The 21,392-nt window shown below is 36.7% G+C and overlaps 1 protein-coding gene across 1 annotated transcript in view; it reads right to left on the bottom strand.

Moving 5' to 3' along the window:
• The window catches only part of DNAH5 (dynein axonemal heavy chain 5), a 113,426-nt gene extending 93,134 nt beyond the window's left edge, over window positions 1–20,292 (bottom strand). Inside the window, exons 1-12 of the mRNA XM_027738976.2 lie at window positions 20,039–20,292; window positions 15,565–15,699; window positions 13,123–13,207; window positions 10,830–10,993; window positions 10,182–10,403; window positions 9,494–9,631; window positions 8,716–8,892; window positions 7,749–7,862; window positions 5,780–5,887; window positions 4,940–5,062; window positions 2,901–3,116; window positions 98–205 (exon numbers count right to left, since the gene is read on the bottom strand). Of these exons, the coding sequence (XP_027594777.2) occupies window positions 98–205; window positions 2,901–3,116; window positions 4,940–5,062; window positions 5,780–5,887; window positions 7,749–7,862; window positions 8,716–8,892; window positions 9,494–9,631; window positions 10,182–10,403; window positions 10,830–10,993; window positions 13,123–13,207; window positions 15,565–15,699; window positions 20,039–20,116 (1,668 nt within the window). The 5' untranslated portion in view covers window positions 20,117–20,292. The remainder of the gene's footprint in view (window positions 1–97; window positions 206–2,900; window positions 3,117–4,939; window positions 5,063–5,779; window positions 5,888–7,748; window positions 7,863–8,715; window positions 8,893–9,493; window positions 9,632–10,181; window positions 10,404–10,829; window positions 10,994–13,122; window positions 13,208–15,564; window positions 15,700–20,038) is intronic.
• Between the last annotated feature and the right edge of the window lie 1,100 nt (window positions 20,293–21,392).

Here is a 21,392-nt window from a genome sequence, read left to right as displayed (position 1 = left end):
TTGCATAATTTGTTGGGTGGTAACTCACACAAAGATATTTTGGTTTTCATAAGGATTCATCAGTAAATTAAATTTGTATTTGAATCATAAAACCTACGTGAAGATCATTTATCTCTCTGCAAAACTCTTCATAGTCTTGGTCAAAATCAGTCTTCCGTTGATCCAAAAAATTGTAATGCTTATTCTTCATGTTGTCAACAATGCTCTAAACAGTTTCACAGAAAAAGAAAATTATCATAAAAATTTTTCTTATCAAAGAGACTTAACACACCAAAATATTTAGCACATCTGGATGTGCATGCTCATATTTTACCTTTGCTATTAGCTGTCAGTATTTGCTGAACAATATAAGCAAACCACTTGAATGATATATTTGCAGGAAACAAGTTGGTGTAATGGTTATATGAATTTCATTGTATTATTTACTTCTGTTTGAAGTCAATTAGAAATGACAGAAAACTCAGACTCTAACTTTTCATCAAAGACATTTGTTACCTATTAAACATTCTCTCATGCAGATGTTGATTTCTATTTAAAAGTTAACAAAGTTCAACACAGAAAAATATTTTCACATTATTAATTTCCATGTCATTAAAACAACTGATTTCATAGATAGACTATTAAAAAGTCACAATAAGATGCAGCACATCACCAGCCTAGGACTTAGTATTCCTGGCTTCTCTTACACAGCTGCTGTCCACTCAAATGAAAGTACCTCTTAATCAGCATCTCCCTTGAGCTGTACACACAGTCAAAGGATTTCTAATGATTAACTACTGTTCAACATCCTAGTAGTTCACCATAGTACAACCACAAAGCTCAGCATATTCTCACCAAAGCAGACTTTCACCATTTTATCATAAGTCAACTGAACTTAAGTTTTATTGCATTGCTGTAAATAAAAATTCCATATTTTCCTCTAACAAATCCTAGATACGGATAAGAACTGCAAAAGAACTTCCTAAAAATTTTCAAGTCACATAACTATAGCTATGGTCTGTGTCAAATACCTTAGTACCTCAATTTTGTCACTGTTAAAAAAAAAAGTACAATCGCTTTTCTGCCCTTTATACATACTATCCAGAACATTCTATGTAACATTTTTTACCTAAGCATATATAATTTCCCTTTATCCTCCTCCCCAAAAGAAACTGACTTCAGAGTAGCTGGGTTTCACACAAAGTTCTTACTTCAGGTTTGGGTGCTGCCATGGATAATGAGGTGTATCTGTATAGAGTTTGCAGACTGCAGCACAATCTGGGCTAATGGTCACAGGCAGCTTTTCAAATACAAATGCCTCAAATAAATGAGATTCCTGTGCTCCAGCCTATCAAAATAGTACCTTCATTGCATGATCTGGAAATTCTCAGCAACCTGAGTTGTTGAGAAGCCTGGCGGCACAGCTTTAGAGAGCAGCTCTTGGAAGTAAAATTCAGACCAGCCCACACCTGTCCTGCCCACATGGAAAACTCTTGGACCAAGTTATGCTTTCAGCTGTGCCCTGGTCAACTCTCAGAAGACTAAAGAAGAGAACAAAGCAGAAAACTGGCTACTGTGAAGGATGTATTCAATGAATCCAAACCTGAGAAGTACAAGAGGGAGTAAATCGAATTAGGAAGGGCCATGGAATGCTCAGATTTTACCGTGTAGGTATTTAACTAAAGCAAAGTGATTGACTCATGGCCATAACAAAAAGGCAAAGGATGGGGTAAAGCAAACTAGAATGCCACATTTGCCTGTACTGCCACTGCATCACATGTGATCTCTAAAAGCAATCCACAACGTCCACACATTGAATACTTCTGATTTATTCTAATATTTAAAGGTGCCACAATTATGATGCTGCACTGATAAAGATATGCAGTAAAGTAAGCTAACTCACGCTCAGTAAAAGCAGGGGAGACTCTACTTGTTAGAAAAGAAAGTCATGTCGGAAAGAAGGAAGAAAAGAACATGATTTAGCACATCTATATTCTTAGAAGAGCTCCTTGTTGTTCAAGTCTCGCTTCTATAAAAAAAAAAAGGATCAGAAAAGAAAACTTCATAGTAATGCTAACAAGAAAAGGGATTTTACTGTTACAAAAGAAAAAAGCCTAAACTTGAAGAGCTTTCCAGTGCAAATCAGCTAAGTCCTTTCTCTTTCTCCCACACACTAAAAATAGCCATTTGTGAATTAAATCATTCTTCCCTCATAAAACACAAAGTTGATGATTGTACTCTAGATCTAGACCTAGAATACAGGTTTTAAGTAAACTTAATAATCTCTTTTGCTGGAATTGAGCTCACTATTTCTCTAGTGAAACAAATTAAATCTAAGAGTCCAAGTTTTTGGTTGTTTTTTTTTGGGGGGGGATGTTATTTGTTTTAGTTCTCTTTTCATTACTTCTTTCAAGAAATCAAAGTTCTATTTGTTTGTATTTATGCAGCACAGAAATGTGGCTGCTTTAACCCCAAGCTGCAAGGAAAATTTGCAGCATCAACCAGCATGGCAATGGAGCTAGCCTCAGTGGCAGACACTGATCAGCTACTCCTAGAATAATGGGCAAGAAATGAAGACAGTCTGCAATTCTGGTCCCAGCTAGCCTAACATTCGAAATGTTGGACTTCTCAGTATTTCTCCTGATCATAGCATGAAACCATGACTCCAATTACTCTTGTTACAAAGTCCCCCCATCTTACTGCTTTTTTCAGTCAACTTTGATTTTAGCATACCTGTTGAGTTGGACCTTTTTCACCTTGTCTGTTCACTTCCCCAGCAATCACATTAAAATTGCTATTACCCAGTAATTTAAGCACAATTTCAGAGTTAATTTTTCTCTTGATAACCATTTTTCATTTTCATAATTATTTATTTTTTAAGGTTCGTTAGACTGACACGACATCCAAAATTTACTGTGTACCTCATATTTTGTGATCATTCCTTCCAATCCCTCTATCTTAGATTCCTGTAGAACTGAGTAGGTTTTCATAGTATTGAAAATATCTATTATCTTTATCAGACGACGATGAAAGGTTTCAAATTTTCCAAATATATATATCTCACTAAAATCAAATTGTCTTTCAGCTGGATTTTGTTCCAAATTTTCTTTTATCTTGCGAAAGCAATTTTGATACTCCTTAAAATAAAGAATTTAAAAGAAAAATGTCAAGCATATAACAAAAGGCATTGTCTTTAGCTAGAACAAAATTTACACAGACAGGTATTATCCTAACTTAATAGCAAGTAGAAGTTTCATCAACAAACAATCATGAACACTATAAAGATGGTAACAGAATTTGTCTCTGAAAACTAACCCAGCAACACATTTCATCAAATGAATGAACTACACAAATATGTATTTTTTACACTTCCTTAGCTGGCATGAAATTCTGTTCACTCTATTTTATAGCAGGTCTTGATGTGTTTACTGGATAACCAAGATGACAACACAAATTTCAGTTTTCAGAGACTGAAAATGATTGTGTGCTGATTGTTTACTGAGTAATCATTATTCAAAAGTCAAGAACAAAAGCCCTTCTAACGTTAGAACGCTGCTCCATAGCAGCTTCCAGTTTTCATTCTGCTTTCTTAACTGAGCACAAACCTTACTCCAAACACGTTAAAATTATATTCTTCCCAAAGTCAAATAGTCAACAGATTTGCTTGAAATGGTTTCTTTCAATAGTAGTTTTCTTTATAATATATAGTTCATTATTTTTATCACATTTATGTACGAAAAACCGCACTTGGGGATATCAGTACAAAGGGTTCACACTTTCCGAAGTTGTTACTGATTAAAATTTTATGTTTTAACCTATTCATTTTCTGCAAGCTTCTGGAACTGATGAGACTCAAATAAAAAAATTAATCTTTCAACATATTTTAATGCAGCATCTGAATAATTTGATATATATTTATAGAAATATATAAATTTAGTACTCATTGCTGATGGTAAGATGTCATAAAAGTTTACACTGAAGTGTGCTAGAAGTATGCAAGATTTGTTGCTTCAGAAGTTGTTGGGATAAAGTTCTAATCTTCCAACATATCTTAAGGAATCAAAAAATAATAATGGAGAAAGCCTAATATGAAGCTCCCGATATGTAAAGGGAGGTTATCAAAAAGACAGAGGCAGGCTCTTCTTCACAGTAACGCATGGGCAGAAGCGAAGAGGGAAAGGACACAAACTAAAACAGATGATGTTCTGACGGGATGTGAGGAGAGAATCTTTCACCCTAAGGACAGTCAAACAGTGCAACATTGCCAAGAAAGGCTGAGCAGTCTCTCCCTCCTTGAAGAACTTCAACACAGCACTGGATAAGGGACTGGGCAACCATGTTTGATCTCATAGCTACCCCTGCTTTTGCTTTGGGCCAAAGGTTTAACTAGATATCTGCTGAGGACCCTTCCAAGCTGAATTATCCTATAATATACTGTGCTTTAAAGGGAAGAAATAAAAATAAAATTCAAAAATGGTCACAGAAGTGTATTAAAAAAAAAAAAATAAAGGCTATCTTCCTAACAAGTCCACACAAACTGAACAGTTGAATTCTTCTCAGTTCAGTAAATTGCCCTTTCTAAATGCATACTTGTCCACATGTCTTTGGAACACATCCAGTTCAATAACTCCCTCTGGTTTCATTTCTGTTGCATATTCCTCCACAACTGTGAGAAAAAACTTTCTAGAGAAATACAGGCATGAAAATCCAAACAATGCTCTTATAAAAAGCATAGTTAAGCTAGACTGAACATCAACATTCTGCTTCCAGAACATCAACAGACACCAGACTAAATTCCCTGTTAGCTCTAATATAAACATTCCAGTTCCAAAGGATATTTTTCAGTTGCTTCATGTTCCTTCACTAATATATTGCTTCCTCATATAAAAAAAAGTTTTCCTATTCAGGTCCTCCTAAATATCCCCTTATATTCTGTTTTCCATATGCTCTTCCCACCTACCTGTTTAAGTCTGATAGCTGCTTGTAGCTTTTCCATAACTCTCTCCTGAGGTTGATTCCAGATAGTGGCTGTATCATTGTTTGCAATGTAAGATTTACAAGCTGTGATCATCTGATTGGTCACCTAAAAGCAGTTTTAACTTTGTGAAAAAAAAAAACATTTCAAGACAAAGCAGATCTTGCCATTCTCTCAGTCTCACCACACTCATCTGACTCCACCAGCCTAAAGGCTGAAAAAAAGCAGTACGAAATACCAGCCTCATTAACTGACGATCCTCCTTGCAACACCTAGCCTCCAGAATGTGACACCATCAAAATGTTGATTATCTATGCTTATCCTAAACCTAAACACTTTGTACTAAACTTGAAATGGCACTGGGGGTTACAAAGTCTTAAGACTTTGCCTCTTCTGAAAGCAAAGGTAAAATCAAGGGCCCATAAGACTATAGACTTTAAAGAATAGGTTGTCCTTCCAACTCCATTTCCTTCTTTATGCAAACATATAGAGGTTTAAGGGCAATGTGAATTTAATATAACTGGGTCCACAAAAAAACCCAGTTCATAACAGGTAAAACTCGTAACAAAAAGTTACTCCATCTATTCACATGAGGGGTGAGATTTAAGTCTGAAAAAGTTCTTACAGTTCCAAATTACAGGCAGTAGAATAAGTCCTAAATTTGAAGTAGTTTATCACTGTTTCCAAGTCTCTATACATTCAAAAAGCAGCATTAAATTGACTGATGTGTTGCCTCTCCAGTTGCTTGGTCCCTTTATGTTTTCTCACTCAAGGAACAACACAGAAAACAATCCATGAAGATTTCCTTTCAGGCTCAGCACCTACCTTCACAAACAGTGAGGAGATCTTTTCAGATGTGTTGTAATACTGAGAGATACTCTGAATCATTTTAATTGTATTTATGAGTCCTGGAATAGCATCCACCATGGACACCTGGAAAGAAACACACAGTCTGAATTCTGCACAGTACCTCTGTTACCACACATTAGCTCAACACCTAATTAGCAAATGCAGGAGTGTTCTAAACATGGCCTTCAGAATGGTTCTGCCTCTGTCTCCGTAGGCCTCTCCTGCAGAGCTGCCTATCCTACTTCACTCCCCAAGCTCTACAGTTTAATTCTGAGTCTTGGCTGGAAGAATTCTGATCAGTGAGTGATGTGAGTGATATTTCATGGAGGCAAAGGCCTCTTCAAAAGAACCCCTTTTTTCACAAAAAAAGTATGTTTGTATGCTCAGTTGCTAAACTTGATGTAAGCTGGCATGTAAAGAGAGTCCAGAAATCGCAATAAGCCTCATGATGCTTATCTGAATAAAGGAACTATGAAGAACAACTTCCCTATAGCACTGGTGCTTAGATAATATAAAATGATATACAATAGGTGATGCGCCTGGGAGGAGGTGATCTTGTAGTCAACTCTTTCGGGTGTAGGAGCCCCAGGGCTGGCAGCTTGGGCAGCCCCTGTACGGAGGCAGACAACCCTGGTTCCAGCTGCTCCAGCAGCCCCAGCGCAGGGCACGGCTGAGCCCCTCAGCCCCGGGCGGGCGGAGGAGAGCCCCAGGAAAAGCCTGGGCAAGGGAGGGCAAAACGCTGCCCAGCAGCCAGGGCTGAGGGAGGGGAATCAGATGAGAAACAGCCCTGCAAGCCCCAAGGGCAGAGGGCAGGAGGGGAGGAGAGACCCCGGCAGGGATGGCCCTGCAGCCCGGAACAGACTCCTGTGGGACGGGTGTTTCCCTGCAGCCTGGGGGAAGGACCCACACCACAGCAAGGAAGACTTTTAGAGGAATACAAGCAGCAAAAAGAAGCTGTTACAGACTGACCACAGCCCTGACTTCCCCTGCACCACTTGGAGGGAGAAAGAAGAGAGAGAGAGAGTTAAAGGAAGATTCCTAGGGGTGTGGAAATGTGGTTTTAATTTCTGACTTTGTTTGTCACTTCCCAAATGTATTTTCACTATCAATAAAGACACTTTTTCCCAAGTCGAGTCTGTTTTGCCCATGATTATAATAGGTAAGTGATGCCTCTGTCTTTGAAAAATCCATGAGCTTTTTCATACCATACTCTTATCCCATACTAATGAAGAAGATTGAGAAAGTCCATGGTGCATAGACAAGGTTAACCCACCAAACACATTTTAATTCTCCATACCCTTTGTGGTTTTCAGTAAGTCTTGCGTACAAGAGAAATGCCTTTTACTAAATATTTTGAAGAAAAGCACCATTTCAAAAGCCTAGCAGTCCTGTCTCCAGCCCATGAATGGGCCAAAGGTTTTACAGACATCTCTTTATCGTGTCTGAATTTCCAAATCAATGACAGTGCTCTATTTACTCTATTGACAAACTGGTTCTCAAAATTTTACAAGTAAATATCAATAAATGAAAGGGTTTACAATCCTATGTGGCTTTCACCCCAAGTGCCACACCATCTCAAAACTAAACATCTCTGAAGCAGGCACCACTTCCTCCTTAGCAAAAACCCACATTGGGAGTACAAAGTAAACCAGGGTTTTTGTAGGTTTGTTTATTTCTTTAGAGTAAAGATTTCATTTTCTCCCATACCACAGAATCCAGCTTTGTCATCAGATCAAAAGCTTTACAGATACTATGGTATAAGTAACAATTACTTTATTTTGTAGCCAGAAATTCTCATTAGGCTACTTTCACCTTAACTGCACAAAATCTGAAACTGGAGACGCATATCAAAAATTTTCTGTGTCATTTCCAAGTCAATTTTATAGCACACATTTATGTTGGTTCTCTCAAGACATTTATGTTAAGAATTTAAAGTTCTGCTTACAGGATCACTATTGTATAACGGGTCATAATATTTTTCCAGAGAATATAGATACTTCACATTATCTTTAGCTTCATTTGCTGCATCTGTGATGCGAATATCCAATGCTCGCCACTTCTGAGAATAGAAAGTTGAAAAAAAAAAAATAGATTTCAGAAAAAAATGTTTTGAGATCATTGTGTTGTGTCATTAGCTTTTAAACATGTTTGAAAGCACAGATCTGTTACTTCAGAGTTATACCTGTTCACCCAAGATAAGGAACAGGTCCTTATTTTGCATTAGTAACTTGGCTTTGAACATACAGTTAGTTTAGGCCACTCAGCTCAAGAAGTTGTCAGTAGTAGTGTCCAGTCAAACTGCTGTAAAATATATGAATGATGAATATGTCACTATGTATTTGTTTCAAATCTCATTTTGATGAGCCAAGGTTTTTTGGTTTATTTATTTTTCTGTTTGTGATGGGTCTTTAACTTTGTTATGTCAATGTAAGAAGTTATTTCACAGAAATTTCACAGAATATTCTGAGTTGGAAGGGACCCACAAGGATCATCGAGTCCAATTCTTAAGTGAATGGCCCATACAGGGATTGAACCCACAACCTTGGTGTTATTAGCACCACACTCTAACCAACTGAGTTAATTTCAGGGCCATGATCCCACAAGCACTGTAACAACATGAAAAAAATGTTTAAAAAAATAGAGGGGGTAGTTTTCTTTCATTATTTCTGTTGAGCCATGGGGATGCAGTACATTATCAGCCTCTAGACAAAGAGGAATCCCATTCTTCTCCCACAAATTAAACTAGATTAAACTTTATCTACTCAAGTTGAAGAACAGAGAAGGACAAAGAAAACAAAAGCCAAAGATGCTTCAATGTTTTCCCCACCAGCATTGTTACATACATCACCAAATGAACTAGGGTATAAAGAGCATTTTTAGTCTCTGCATCTGTCATAATGTAAAATAAAAACCTTCAGTAGTTTGGATTTAGCAGCAGTGAGTACTCCAAGCACTGTCTTCACATCTGGGCTCTTCAGCTGCTCCACAAGGTAGTCGAATTTTGACAATTTCTTTTTCCAGTAATCAAGCTCTGCTCGTGGTCCAAGGTCATCAGCTTCCTTTCTCACTTGGTCATTTTCTGCAAGAACCTTTCATTATGCAGTAATGTTAGTGAGTGATGTTAAAAATTTTAATCTGCATGGATAGCACAGATTAATTCTATATTTAACTACCAATATTAACTTCTCCTGATAAATTATCTAACTCTGCCACCGCCTCACACAAGAGACTTAATTTTGCTTGGCCTTTTATTTCCAAGTTGAATAGGAAATACTGTTCCTTCCGTTACAAGAACACTGTTACAGACAACATTTTCTGCAAATAACCCACAAAGTATGTTTCAAAGTACAATTGTGACCACTGAGAATAGTGTTCACTCAATTATTGTGTTCCTTTTTCCTTCATTAAATCCACTGGGAACCACTGTTTTTCACTTCAACCACAGGTGATTATCAAAGACAGGGGACTAAGCTTCCAAAGACATGTGTGCTCTCTCTACTAGTAGATGGAAAAGCTCTCAATAATATTCTCATTGAGAAGCAAAAGCACATGAAACATATCAACAGTATTTTAAAATAAAGAGATGGATAACATCCAAATTTGTAGAAAGGTAGCTATAACACCAATAGGATTAAACTCATCTGCCAATATGCAGATGATGTCATATTTCACATTTGTCCAGTGTATCACCTGTTCAATTTGTTTGGTCCAACTATTCATGCAGACTTCTATTTTTTCAAGAGCATCTATGCTGTTAGCAACCATCAGGTAATCTGAAGGTCCTCTTAGAGTTCTCAGGTTGTATGTTTCACATTTCTTCAGACTGACCTAAAGCACAAGTTAAAAAAAAACCTGAAATGCTGAAATGTTCATGACAAATAATCCAGGAACTTCAAAAAGTAACTGCTTGCTCTACTTGCTGTATCTCACTTCCTTTTCCCAGCTCAAGCTAAATTGAACTGGTTTGAGCCAGAACTACATTCTGGAATCTGGAGAATTCACTCATCTGGAAGCTGTGCTGTCATGCCCTTTCCTTCAAAAAAGCTGAATAGGAATCAACAGTTAAAACAGCAGTTTGTCACACATAAATCATTCTCTGTTTAAGAGTGACCACAGTCAAGAAGAGTCAAGAAGTTAGTAGCTCTAAAGAACTGGCCACAGAACAAACAAGAACAGAAGCATCTGCAGAAGTGTTAATGTCACAGATCAGAGTATAACAAGTTTCTGATGACAACAAACAAAGGTGTTGTTTTTTCTCCAGTTTAAATAAAAAAAGAAAATTCAATAAGTAATTTACAACAGCAGTTAATTCAAAAGCTACAGAGCCAAAGACGTTCTACAGCTAGCTCAATTTCTATTTGCCACATGAATATACTACCTTTTCCAACAGACTTTGCTGAGTTCCTGATAGCACACTAACAAATGCTTCAAGGGCATGAAGGAAGTCCTGCTTAATATCGGAAACTTGTTGAGGTTCACCAAGTTCAACCCAGCCACGACCCGTAGTCTGTAAGGCTGGAATGAAGATTTCTGAAATCAACTGCTCGACACTTTTTAATAAGCCATCTCGACCTATATTCATCATATTAAAATTTACTTCCTGTAAAAGAAACACAAGGAGTCTTTCACCAGTAAATACTTGTTTATCTATAATTTACATATATGCTCTGAAAAGTAAAATAATTTTTATATGTTTTTCTAATGGATTTGCCAGAAATTATTGAAATTTATCATCTTATTATTTAGGTATTGACTAATTACTCTGTCATTCTGGAGTGTCTTAAATTTTCTTCTTTAGCATTATTTCTTCTTATCAATGATACACTTCAAGTTACTGCCACAAGATAATGTCTTTTTTTCCATTCCACTCCTTTATTGTTCTGTGTTTCATTTAGTCTAATTGTGTCCTTTTGGTCATTCCTCCATGTCAACAGCTGTCAAATTATATGCTGAGAGCAAATACTCTAAGGTGAAAATGTATCTTAAACAAGATTATGTACAGAGATCATCAGTCACCAACTCTTACCTGATAGATATTCTCAGTTGTTATGGGTTTAGAAAGACTAGATCTAATGAAGAAAATGCACACACCAGTTAAAGCAATTTCTTTTCCCTCCGTCACAAATACTTTAAGTTCCTTCTTCTTTGTCAAATGGGAGTTCATTCCTGTTCCTGGAAGGCCAAAGTGCTCTATAGATTCAAAAAAAAAAAAAAAAAAGAAATACTTAGCCCAGTGATTATTTATTCAAAGAAAAGGTTTCTACACAAACAGTTCAGTCGTTATTTGCGCATCTCTGAGTCCCAGTCCCCTGGAGGCACCTCATGAAACTATCCACAGACAGTAGAGAGCATTTGGAGTCTTCACAGCACAGTAAGAACTATTTCATCTAGTGCTGATATTCTCACATCAAAAGCCTTTCATTTCTATTCATTTACTTGTTTTCTATTACTTTTAAGCAAAGGCTCCAAGCTCAAGATCCTCTTACATGGCTCTATCATGCAGTTGCAGATAATGCCCTATTGCTTAAAAATGAAAAAGTAGAGAAAAATCAGGAAATGCAGTAATGTAATTTACCTTAAAGGAGCCATTATCAACTGTCTTTCCTTAAAAACATGTAAACATAAGTCTAACATGGGCGGGGGGGGGAGAAATAGCATGCTTGTGGAAATAAAGAGAACGAGGCCACACAAAACATCTTGTAGGCACCCTTCATGGGATCACCCTCTGCCTTAGCAGAAGTGTTTGCTGATCCACATCAGGGACAGAAAACCAGCTTGTATTTGAGGTGGCTGTAATAACTGCCCTTGACAACAAGATGCATGTAACGCCACAAAAAATTCACTTAGCTTTCCTGATTAGAAAGCATCACCATAACTTTAATTTTTGCTTTTCCAGCCTGTGAACCACAGCCCTAAACAATCAGCACAAACAATTATTTTGAAAACTCTGTTCCACCTACAAAGGAAAAACATACAGCAGAAGTTGTACACTGTGTTCGTATTACAAGTAACTCTACACTTGTAGCTGAGGACAAAGGCAGCTTCCAATCCACTCACTTCATCCCACTGTCTTCTCCTTCACAACCATTTCATTGTTTTTCCTCTTGTGTGTATGATCCTTTAGGGACTTTCACTTATTCACCCAATGCACACATTGCTGAGAATTGTTTGGGGGTTTTTTGTGATTTTTTCTAGCGCTTGCCATGTTACCCGCATTTAGCATCACATCCCAAAGACCAAAGGCTACCATAATCATACTGTAGGGTATCTGATTGGTTTGAGGTGGGCGAAGGCAATTCTCATTAGATTTCTATGTTTTGACCCTTGTCTCACACTCTCTCCATCATACTTTTGCCATTTCAGCTCAGGCATGTTAAAACTGGCTCAGATTTCTAAATTAGCTGCTGAGTTTGTATTTTCATTTAATTTTATTTTTATGTGCATTTAAACTTTTTTTATTAAAATTGCTTGTATTACATTAAACAGTCTTTTCTTCCCTTTTAGGTATATACATACATATATACTGAAAATACATGAAGTATAAATACATATTTGTACATTCATCTTGGTATATGCTTACATATGTATAAACACATTTATACAAATATACACAGATATGCTTACAAGGCTCTTCATGTACATCCAGGGTAACCAAGTGGGGTGAACTCCCACAAGTCACATGCTTTGAAAGGTCGCAAAGGACTTAGTCCCAACAGCAGCAGCACTGGAGGCTCTGGGACAGAAGCCATGGGCAAAGGGAGGATGTCCTTGTCACAGGGGACCTGAGCTGCCTCCAGGGAAGTGAGAAGAAGGCTTCCCCCAGAAGCGTGGTAACACAGGTGCACTGGGGAAAGGGATATGCGCAGAAGACACTTCTGGGATAATAGCTCTTCTACCCACAATGAGGGCCTCATGCAGGCATTTCTCACGTGACAGGATCACCTGGATGGATGGTTGTGTGCCAAGAAATACGGATAGCTTCTAGGACCAACTGGTGGTATGATTGGAGGGGAGGGGGCAGAGCATCTATCACTGTTCACCTTGTGTGAAAGTCATCTCTTAAGTATCAAAAAACTTTTCCCAGCCCCCCAGACAAGATTTGCTGAGCTCACAAGGAAGCACCTTGCTGCTTCATCCTAGCAATATGCAGAAGTGCACTACTAATCTTCAATAATTTCATCAATCTTCATTTCCTGAACAGAGATAGATTCCCCAGTATGACCAAACTTTACTTTATACAATTTATACTGCTTGCTTTTTCCTTGCACATTTGCTCAGCACAACTATAACATATTGCAGGAAAACTTAAGTTGCTTTACCTGTATCCATTACTTCCACATCTTGATAGCAGAACATCAGATGACGCAGACCTCCAGCAGCCAGGAATCTGTCAATGCGCTCTATCTGTTTGAAAGCATATTGAGAACATAAAGCATAGCATTCACACTACAAAAAGTTTAACTTGTTCAGATTTTTAATAAAGGTCTGACAAATGCTCATCACTTTATCATTATTCAACACTAAAATTATACCAGGTCCAGTTACTACTCCTCAAAAAATAATTGGGTTGCCTTTTCCTTTAGCGGCACACACCTACTTAATTGAAATGTTTCAATATTTTCATGCTGAACACAATTAAATACAGCCAGGCCATGTTTCAGTTTACTGAAACCACTTACTGGACATGCTGTGCATTATCTCAACCTGAGGGCACAGGACACTTCTTCATTTACTGAAGCACAGTGGCACCTTACTGAAGTACCTCACCACACTGTTCTTACTGCCATTCAGCTAACTAACTCAAAGCAGAAAGCACACAGCTGCAATTATTCTATAACAACTGGACGTGGCACTAGTGCTATGGTTCATTTAACAAGGCAGTGTTCAGCCAAAGGTTGGACTTGATCTTGGAGGTCTTTTCCAATGTTAATGATTCTGTGATTCATATCATAGCAACAGAGGAAGTCTTTATTTGTTTGTATTTTAAGCCTCCAGACAATTTCACTGTTCTCCATGAATTCAAGACTGCCATCAAGCATCATTGAAGCACGTATTAGTAGTGCACTCCACAGATCTCATATATAGGCCAGGCAGGCTGAGAAAGAAACTTAATTGCTCTATTCTAGTATGCTGATCCAGGTATCAGCATACTTGAAAGTCTAGCCTAATCCATTATTTTTTTAGATCTAAGAGTCACCGTTTCATGTAGTCCCTAACTATATAGCTATCTTCAGCAGAAAAGGCTTCTTCAAGTTCATCTTCAGAAATATTTGCTCATCCCATTTGTGCTTCCTAGTGCAGTAAAAAAGGCTAAAAGATCACCAGCAGCAGGAAGAAAGCTGCAATTATCCCTCTTCCATTAATAACAGGCCTCAGTTTCACTAAGATGACAAACTGTTATTCCAAAAAATCTTGGCTGAGTCCTCCAAGATGAGGTCAAAACAACTATAACATTTTTCTCTTTCCAAGTATAGCAGCAGCCAATATTTTCTTCATCTGACAGCTATTCTCAGGCATTAAAGTTTGCCAAGAAACCCGTTTAGAGACAGAATGCACAAGGGTTGAAACAAATTCTTCTTTCTAACATGTACAACAGTGTTCTGCACAGCTTATTTGCTCATTCACATGGAGTCATGGAAATGTTGCAAGGGACCTCTGGGAGATCTCAAGGCCAGCCTCCTGTATTATCAACAACAGCTCAGGTTATCTAGAGCTGACTCTAGGCTGAGTCTCAACAACCTCAAGGACTGAAACTCCACAACTGACATAAAGTAACATATTCCCATACTGCATTACACACCTGGTGAAGAAGAGTCTCTTAATGGTCATTTTGCAAGTTGTGGCTTTGTCTTTGTTCTTATAATCTGCAACCACTGGGAATAGTTCAGCTCTGTCATCTTTATAACTAACCTTCAAGAACTGCACTCAATCTCTTCTTCTCCCTCATCTCATACTCCCCATGCCTTATGTCCCTCTCTGTCTTGGTAGTCTTCTAGTGGATTTTCTTCATTTTCTCAACAATATTAGCACTGATATGGGAATGTATAAATTGAAGGTATGGAGATGGAAAGAGAATACAAAAGAACAAAAAAAAAAAAAACCACAACCATGTTTTCTTTAGTGTCAGGAAGTAAAATAAGATCTACGTGCTGTCTAATTACGTAAAAAAAAAATTATATCTTTTAAAATCACATAATGTATCTCCATTTTAATGCTTACCATCAACTTTGATGCATTGTTTCCTCAATACATGAATTTGGAACTGTTTACCCGCTCCATTAGCTCTCATGTAGTCAGTCAGATCACATAATCCATTCTATTTTATCAAGTAGTTTCCACCTATTTCAATTTGCTAAACTAGATCGCAAACTCGATCACAAATGCCGGTGGCAGCCTTATGGAAACAACAACTTGCAACCTGATGTGGACAGGACTCTTGAATCTATACGTGCTGTACATTCAGCTGGGTGACTTCACACTGTGGTTCCACTATTAAATAGAGTCACAGTTTTTACCATACTATCTATAACCATTGGAAAGTAGAAACTTTAATCAATTTAAAAATCAATATTTTTACAGTAGATCCTGGAGGTAAGGATGCTTTTGTTCAACTTAATTACAAAATGCTGAAAAATATTTTTTCAGTGAGAAGACTTGAGTAATCTCTGACACAAAGCCTGACAACTATCTCACCAAGTATTTAATGGTAATATAAGTTCTAAAGTACCCTATGAGTTTCACTTTCAAACTCATCAGATTACCTGGTTACCATCAAGAATAGCATCTTCTACTTCTGCTTTATCCAGATTCACACAGGAGGCAACGATATCTAGTAAGTAATCATGCCTGCCATCCAGTCGAGCCCGTTTAGCCTCCCTCTCTTCCTTGAGCTTTTGCTGTTATAAAACACAAAGTGGACAATGAAAAAGTCACAATCTATTTTGAAGACAAAAATAAAGAAAGTTTTAAAAGTTATTTTAAAAAGTAAAGGCTATTACATTCTTCCATGCTTGTGATTTATGTTTTTATGGCACTCAAATTAAAATTTCAGAAGCAACTCCTGTTATGATTTTACAGTTAGTTTCTGGTGTTCTATTTTCAGATTTATCACAACATTTCTATCATAAATAATGTTGTACAAAAGACTAATTTGTTGAAAGGTTTTGTAGAACAAAAAATGTGTTTTATACATACAGCTGAGTTATTCTGCAAGTTATCTTCAACGCCCTAAATCCTTAGTCTCAGCTTTTCAGTCTAGTCACGTATGATCATCAAGACAGGATTCTGACTGATCTTTTTTATTTGTGGAAGGTATTGTACCATTCCCTAATAAAGACAGATGCTGCTGGAGGAAGCTAGGGTTTTATACATTATCTCTCTAATATAATGAGAAGTAAAACAAACCACGAGCCTCAAGATACACAAGTGTTTACAAATGTGCTTAACTATAGCTATTATACCATTCTTCAAGCAGTACACCTACTCTCCTAATTAAATTGAATTCCCATATGTAATACGCCTCATTACATTATAGACAAAATAGCCTTCTGGAATAGTTACTGGTATTGTTGTGCTTGTGGATTACAAGATTTAATATCATTTCATTTTCAGAAGAAATTTAGCATTATGTTTCATTGGTGGTAAATTCAATCCTTATTTCCCCAGTGATTATGAAAAAACTAGTAGCTCTACAAAGTGTGCACAACTGATTTATCCACAAGCTTTTGCAGAGCCAATAGGACCTGCATAATGTACTTTATACCCTTATGTAAATATCTTTCCTACTTTCTGAAGAAATTTTCAAATATTTGGTAAACTTGCAATTACTAGCATGCCTTCATAAATGCTGAATATATTAGAAATATTTTTTCATGTAAAAGACAAACATACAAACCCTCTTCTTTACACAGATATGTCTGAAGAACACAGTAGCAGATTAATTCATACAAGTACTTTATGCTATTTTACCGCTCTCATCCCCTAACATCGTCTCCAGTTTCCCAAAAGTGAAGTGTCATCACAGAATTGGCCTCTCCTGCATGTTTTTAAATACGAGTAGAAATTTTTCTCCTAGTCAGACATGCAAAGAGCAAACATTTTTTGCTGAATCAGCTTCATTCAAACTAGATGATAACACTTGAATCCTCAAAACTGTTGTTTTGGTACTTTGAACACAACTGATAAAGCACCCTTAACAGAAAAAGTACAATCAATACTCTACTGAATAATTTCTATTTAATCCAGCAAAAAGCATTTTGTTTTACTTAAACTACAGATAGACTACTTTTTTACTCTGCTTGTGTTTCCAACATAGAACTCCAGATACTTTGCTACACAAGGTATTCATCTTACACTGGTTATTAGTTACCAACTTGACCTATACAGATGCTCATAGCCTCCATTTCTTCTACAAGTTGCACTTATGTAGGCTGAAATCATGAGCACCTTCTTCTCGAACTAAGAAGTCATGACCTGAGGTTTGTTTCCAGTTTTTTAAATGCCTTCTAATCCTTTAATTGCTGTATCTTGATGTGTATAACAACTATACTAGCTACAGTGTACAGCTGTTTATGCAGCATTAGGCAATATTTGACGTCTAAGTCCAGTAACAAGAGTATTCATTAAAATGTCACAAAACGTCTAAAGTCTAACGTAAATTATTTAATGAACCATACCTAAAGAAAACAGGAAAGTATTAACTAAATGCTAAAGCTATAGTTTTATGAAGATTAAGACATGGACTTGCATTTGCATTGATATGGTGAATTTCTCTACAACTAAAGCAAGTGTCATGCATTTTTTTCCTCATAGTTGCTACAATGCAATTCAAGAACACACCCTGCCTGTCATGCTTCCATATTTTGATGATTTGCCATTTCTACAAACTTCTCTTCCTCCACAAATGAAGTGTTGCTCAATCACAAACTCTCATGTCAGTTGTTGCAGTCATCAGAAGAAACTTCGGCCTCACTTTTAGGATCATGTTGTCCACAGAAAAGTAGAGGAAACCTAACTTCGGTGCTTTCAATAACAAGTTTTAAAATTTAAATATTTAAAAACACTCAAAAGCTAGACTGGAAACTGTCTTCCAGTCTAGCTTCTGAGCTTCCATTTGCATCCTACTTGAAGAATATATTTTTAAGATATTCTTTACTTAGGATTAGAGATCTCAGAGAGTGAATTACAAGGAAACCTTGAGCTTTCTACCTCACATTCTTCCCTTCCCCTCTTTAGCTACACTCACATCTTACTTCAAACCAGCAGAGTCCTCATGGCCTATGAGTTTTTGTATATTTTACATCCTGCAGGATTCAATACAGAAGTACACAGGCCTAAACAGCAAAACAGCATCTATAGGAAAAAATTACCCAAGAATAGGCAGTTTCATGAAATTCACAATTTCATAGCATGCTGAAATAGTATGATTTGAAGATGGAAGGATGCTAAAACACACAAGCTATCATTTATGTAGGTAAGAGAGAAATTGCTGCTACATGCAGTAACATGGGTGCAAACCCTGAAAAGTATCAGCAGCAATTCTGATCAAGGTCATAATGAAAGTCTCTTTCTAATGTCTCATGATATAGGAGGATCCAAAAGGAGCAGTATTTACAAGAGATAAACACTATCTCACTTAGATATCTGGAGGGATTGTCCAAGCTTTTATATGGCACAGTTTTACCTCAGTTTTCCACTTAAAGAACAGCACAAGTAACACAGCCAAGTTTAGTTTTGGGTTTCTTTTACCACTCTTGGTTATGAAGGTAGGAAAGGTCATATGACACAGTTGCACAATAGATTGCAGGTCCAAAGCTAAACTAATTAACTAAAAAGTCCTTTGATGGTTAGTCCAGTTATAACAAGTAGCTTGTTTTATGTTACATAAAACCTTAAAATTCCTAATATCTAAATACCAACAATTCAGCACAGGAAACTAATTTCAATAGACATCTTCTCCTGAAGCAAGATAAAGGGGAGATTCCTAAATCCATCTTAACATATGCCTAAACCATAACCATCTTGCCATCAATCTGAAGCAACAAATGGGAATTGAATTAAATTTTTTTAAAAAGTTTTCAAACTGCTAAAAAAGTATAAGTATATATATTTAAGCAGCAGGTACTAAAAGAGCACAAGTCAGAGATTCCAGGGGTCCTTTCTTTGAAACAACAGGCTCAGAAACCAGCTATTGACTATTGCCAGTTTCTCCATTACAGACTGTGGTTGCTGATGTGTCTGCAGACACCCTGAATAGAGTTAGCATGAATGTTACTTAGTATGCAAGTCATAACTACACAAGATAAAACTTGTTCTCAACACTATTTATCCACCAAACGACACATTTTGTTGTCAGAATACTGTGCACTGTTGAATTTAGACATTCTCAAATCAAAGTCTTATGGATAAGCAATAGTTTACTGAGACGTTCAATAGTGAAAGAGTCAAAAAGTAAGAATGTTTTACTGTTAATTTATTGTTTTATGCAAAACTTATTTAACCAGCATGGAATTCATCTGTCTCTCCTTTAACTTGCTAAGACGTTTTATGTTATATAAGCCTTGCTCATGAATTTCCCTGCTAAAGTAAATTGCAAACCATCTTATATATTTCCAAGCACCTTGAGTTTTTCAACAGACACACACTTTTTTATTTTCTCTTTCCAAAAAAATCCATACCCTAAAAAGTTGGGGCAGTTCCCTTAGCCGACTCTTAAATCTCAAACATCAGAGCTCTGCACATTTGTTATCACATTGCATTAGCTCAGGAACAGATTGCTCAAATAACCAGCTTTTTAAATTAGTCTAAGGGTCTTAATGACTTTTATTTTATTGTTGTTTCTCAATACTAAGTACTGTCTTCAAAATTCTATTCCCATCTTACAAATATGAGAAGAGTGAAATGACACTTCTATTTTCCTTGGTGGCAGAGCCCCCTTCTGTTTTGTTGTCAGATCTAACATCAAACTCTTCATTGTATTAATATAACATTTGTGAAATTATACCATTACCAGACCATTGCAACAATCTGGGCAAGATACAAGTACCACTAATCAAATGCATAAACATCTCTCAGTGCAAATCTGCCTTTCAAAACAAATTGTGCAACTAACATCATCCACTTACAGCTTTTTTAAAACAGACATTTTTCTACACCCTCCCCCCCACTAAAGTCAAAACTTTATTCAAATTATATAGTTACTAGTATAGACCTAGTTCAAAATTCAGTTTTTCTTACCTTTATCACTCTGCCAATGCTCCGTTTCCAAAGCTGCTTTCTTCCAGCTCTAAACATTGCACTATTCAGTATAAGCATCAAGTACTGCTTTTCAGCAACAAGCCCTAAACCAGGGAACAAGCTTCCAGATTCATTATTTTACACTCTTCCCCTAACCTTTTGTTTGTACTTGTTTCATTCCTTTTCCATAGGAACACCAAGATAACTCTGAAAAATAGAGTAAGGACCTAAAAACCCAGCAACTAATAACCTTATCTCTGTATTTAAAATTCAGCTCTAATGTGCATTCAAATTGCTTGAAAACTAAATTGCACTACTTTAGAAATGAGAGGTCTCTAACCACCAGTTTTTACTGCCTATAGATTAGGCACTGAAAGTTACTGCTACCAACCACAGTGTTGTTAAGGTGATACTGTTTACATACAAACACGGTTGGATACAATTCATCATGCTCAAGGGCAACATAACTATTTGCAGAAGTCAATTTTATGACTGCTTATCTGATTTGTGTTTAGCCTTCTTAAGTAATCCTCATGTCAACAGACATCTTTGTTTCCTTGTCACAGATGACTGTTTAAATATATAGCAACAACAGCCAAGCAACTTTCAAATACCTTTTACCTAGACACTACTAAATTACTGAGTTTTCTATTCATATTTTTTAAACAAGTACATCCAGTCACTTATTTTTCAGTTGTACTATGGTTACTTAATAGAGCAATTTTTCATCAGCAAGGAATGGTAAGTTTTTTCTTCTTAAAATAGCCTTAATATTTCCACTTCAGTGACAGAATATTATCTGATGTCCTCTTGAAAATTCCAAGAAAAAATATTATCCAATATTAGGAACAAGAAAACCAAGATATTTTTATAGCTATTTCTGGCTTAGAATGCCCCTAAATATTTCTGCTTCCACTCATACCAGTGTGAATAATGTCTAAAAATCACTTTACAACATTAATGTTGATAAAAATTGCATGAATAAAAACTATTTTCCCCATGTTATCTGATTTCTCCATACAATTTTCCCCACCTACTACAGTCAAATCCAGTTTGTACATAATTGCATATAGTGTAAAAGCAAACATCCACAGTTTTCTCTGAAACCTTTACAACATTCTCTTTTAAAATTAAACATGCTATTAGATATTACACAGAAGCTCCCCAGGAAAGTGGTCATGGCACCAAGCCTGACAGAGTTCAAGAAGCGTTTGGACAAAACTTTTGGCACATGGTGTGACTCTTGGGTTGTCCTGTGCAGGGCCAGGAGCTGGACTCGATGACCCTGATGGGTCCCTTCCAACTCAGTATATTCTATGATTCTACTCTTATGATTCTATGATTTTTTTGTTAG

Source organism: Pipra filicauda, unplaced genomic scaffold (assembly GCF_003945595.2).
Source record: "Pipra filicauda isolate LSUMZ 115617 unplaced genomic scaffold, ASM394559v2 scaffold39_size4671491_pilon, whole genome shotgun sequence".
Classification (NCBI taxonomy): domain Eukaryota; kingdom Metazoa; phylum Chordata; class Aves; order Passeriformes; family Pipridae; genus Pipra; species Pipra filicauda.
The sequence above is the reverse complement of the archived record's forward strand: the minus strand, read 5'-3'. Positions and strand labels throughout refer to the sequence as shown.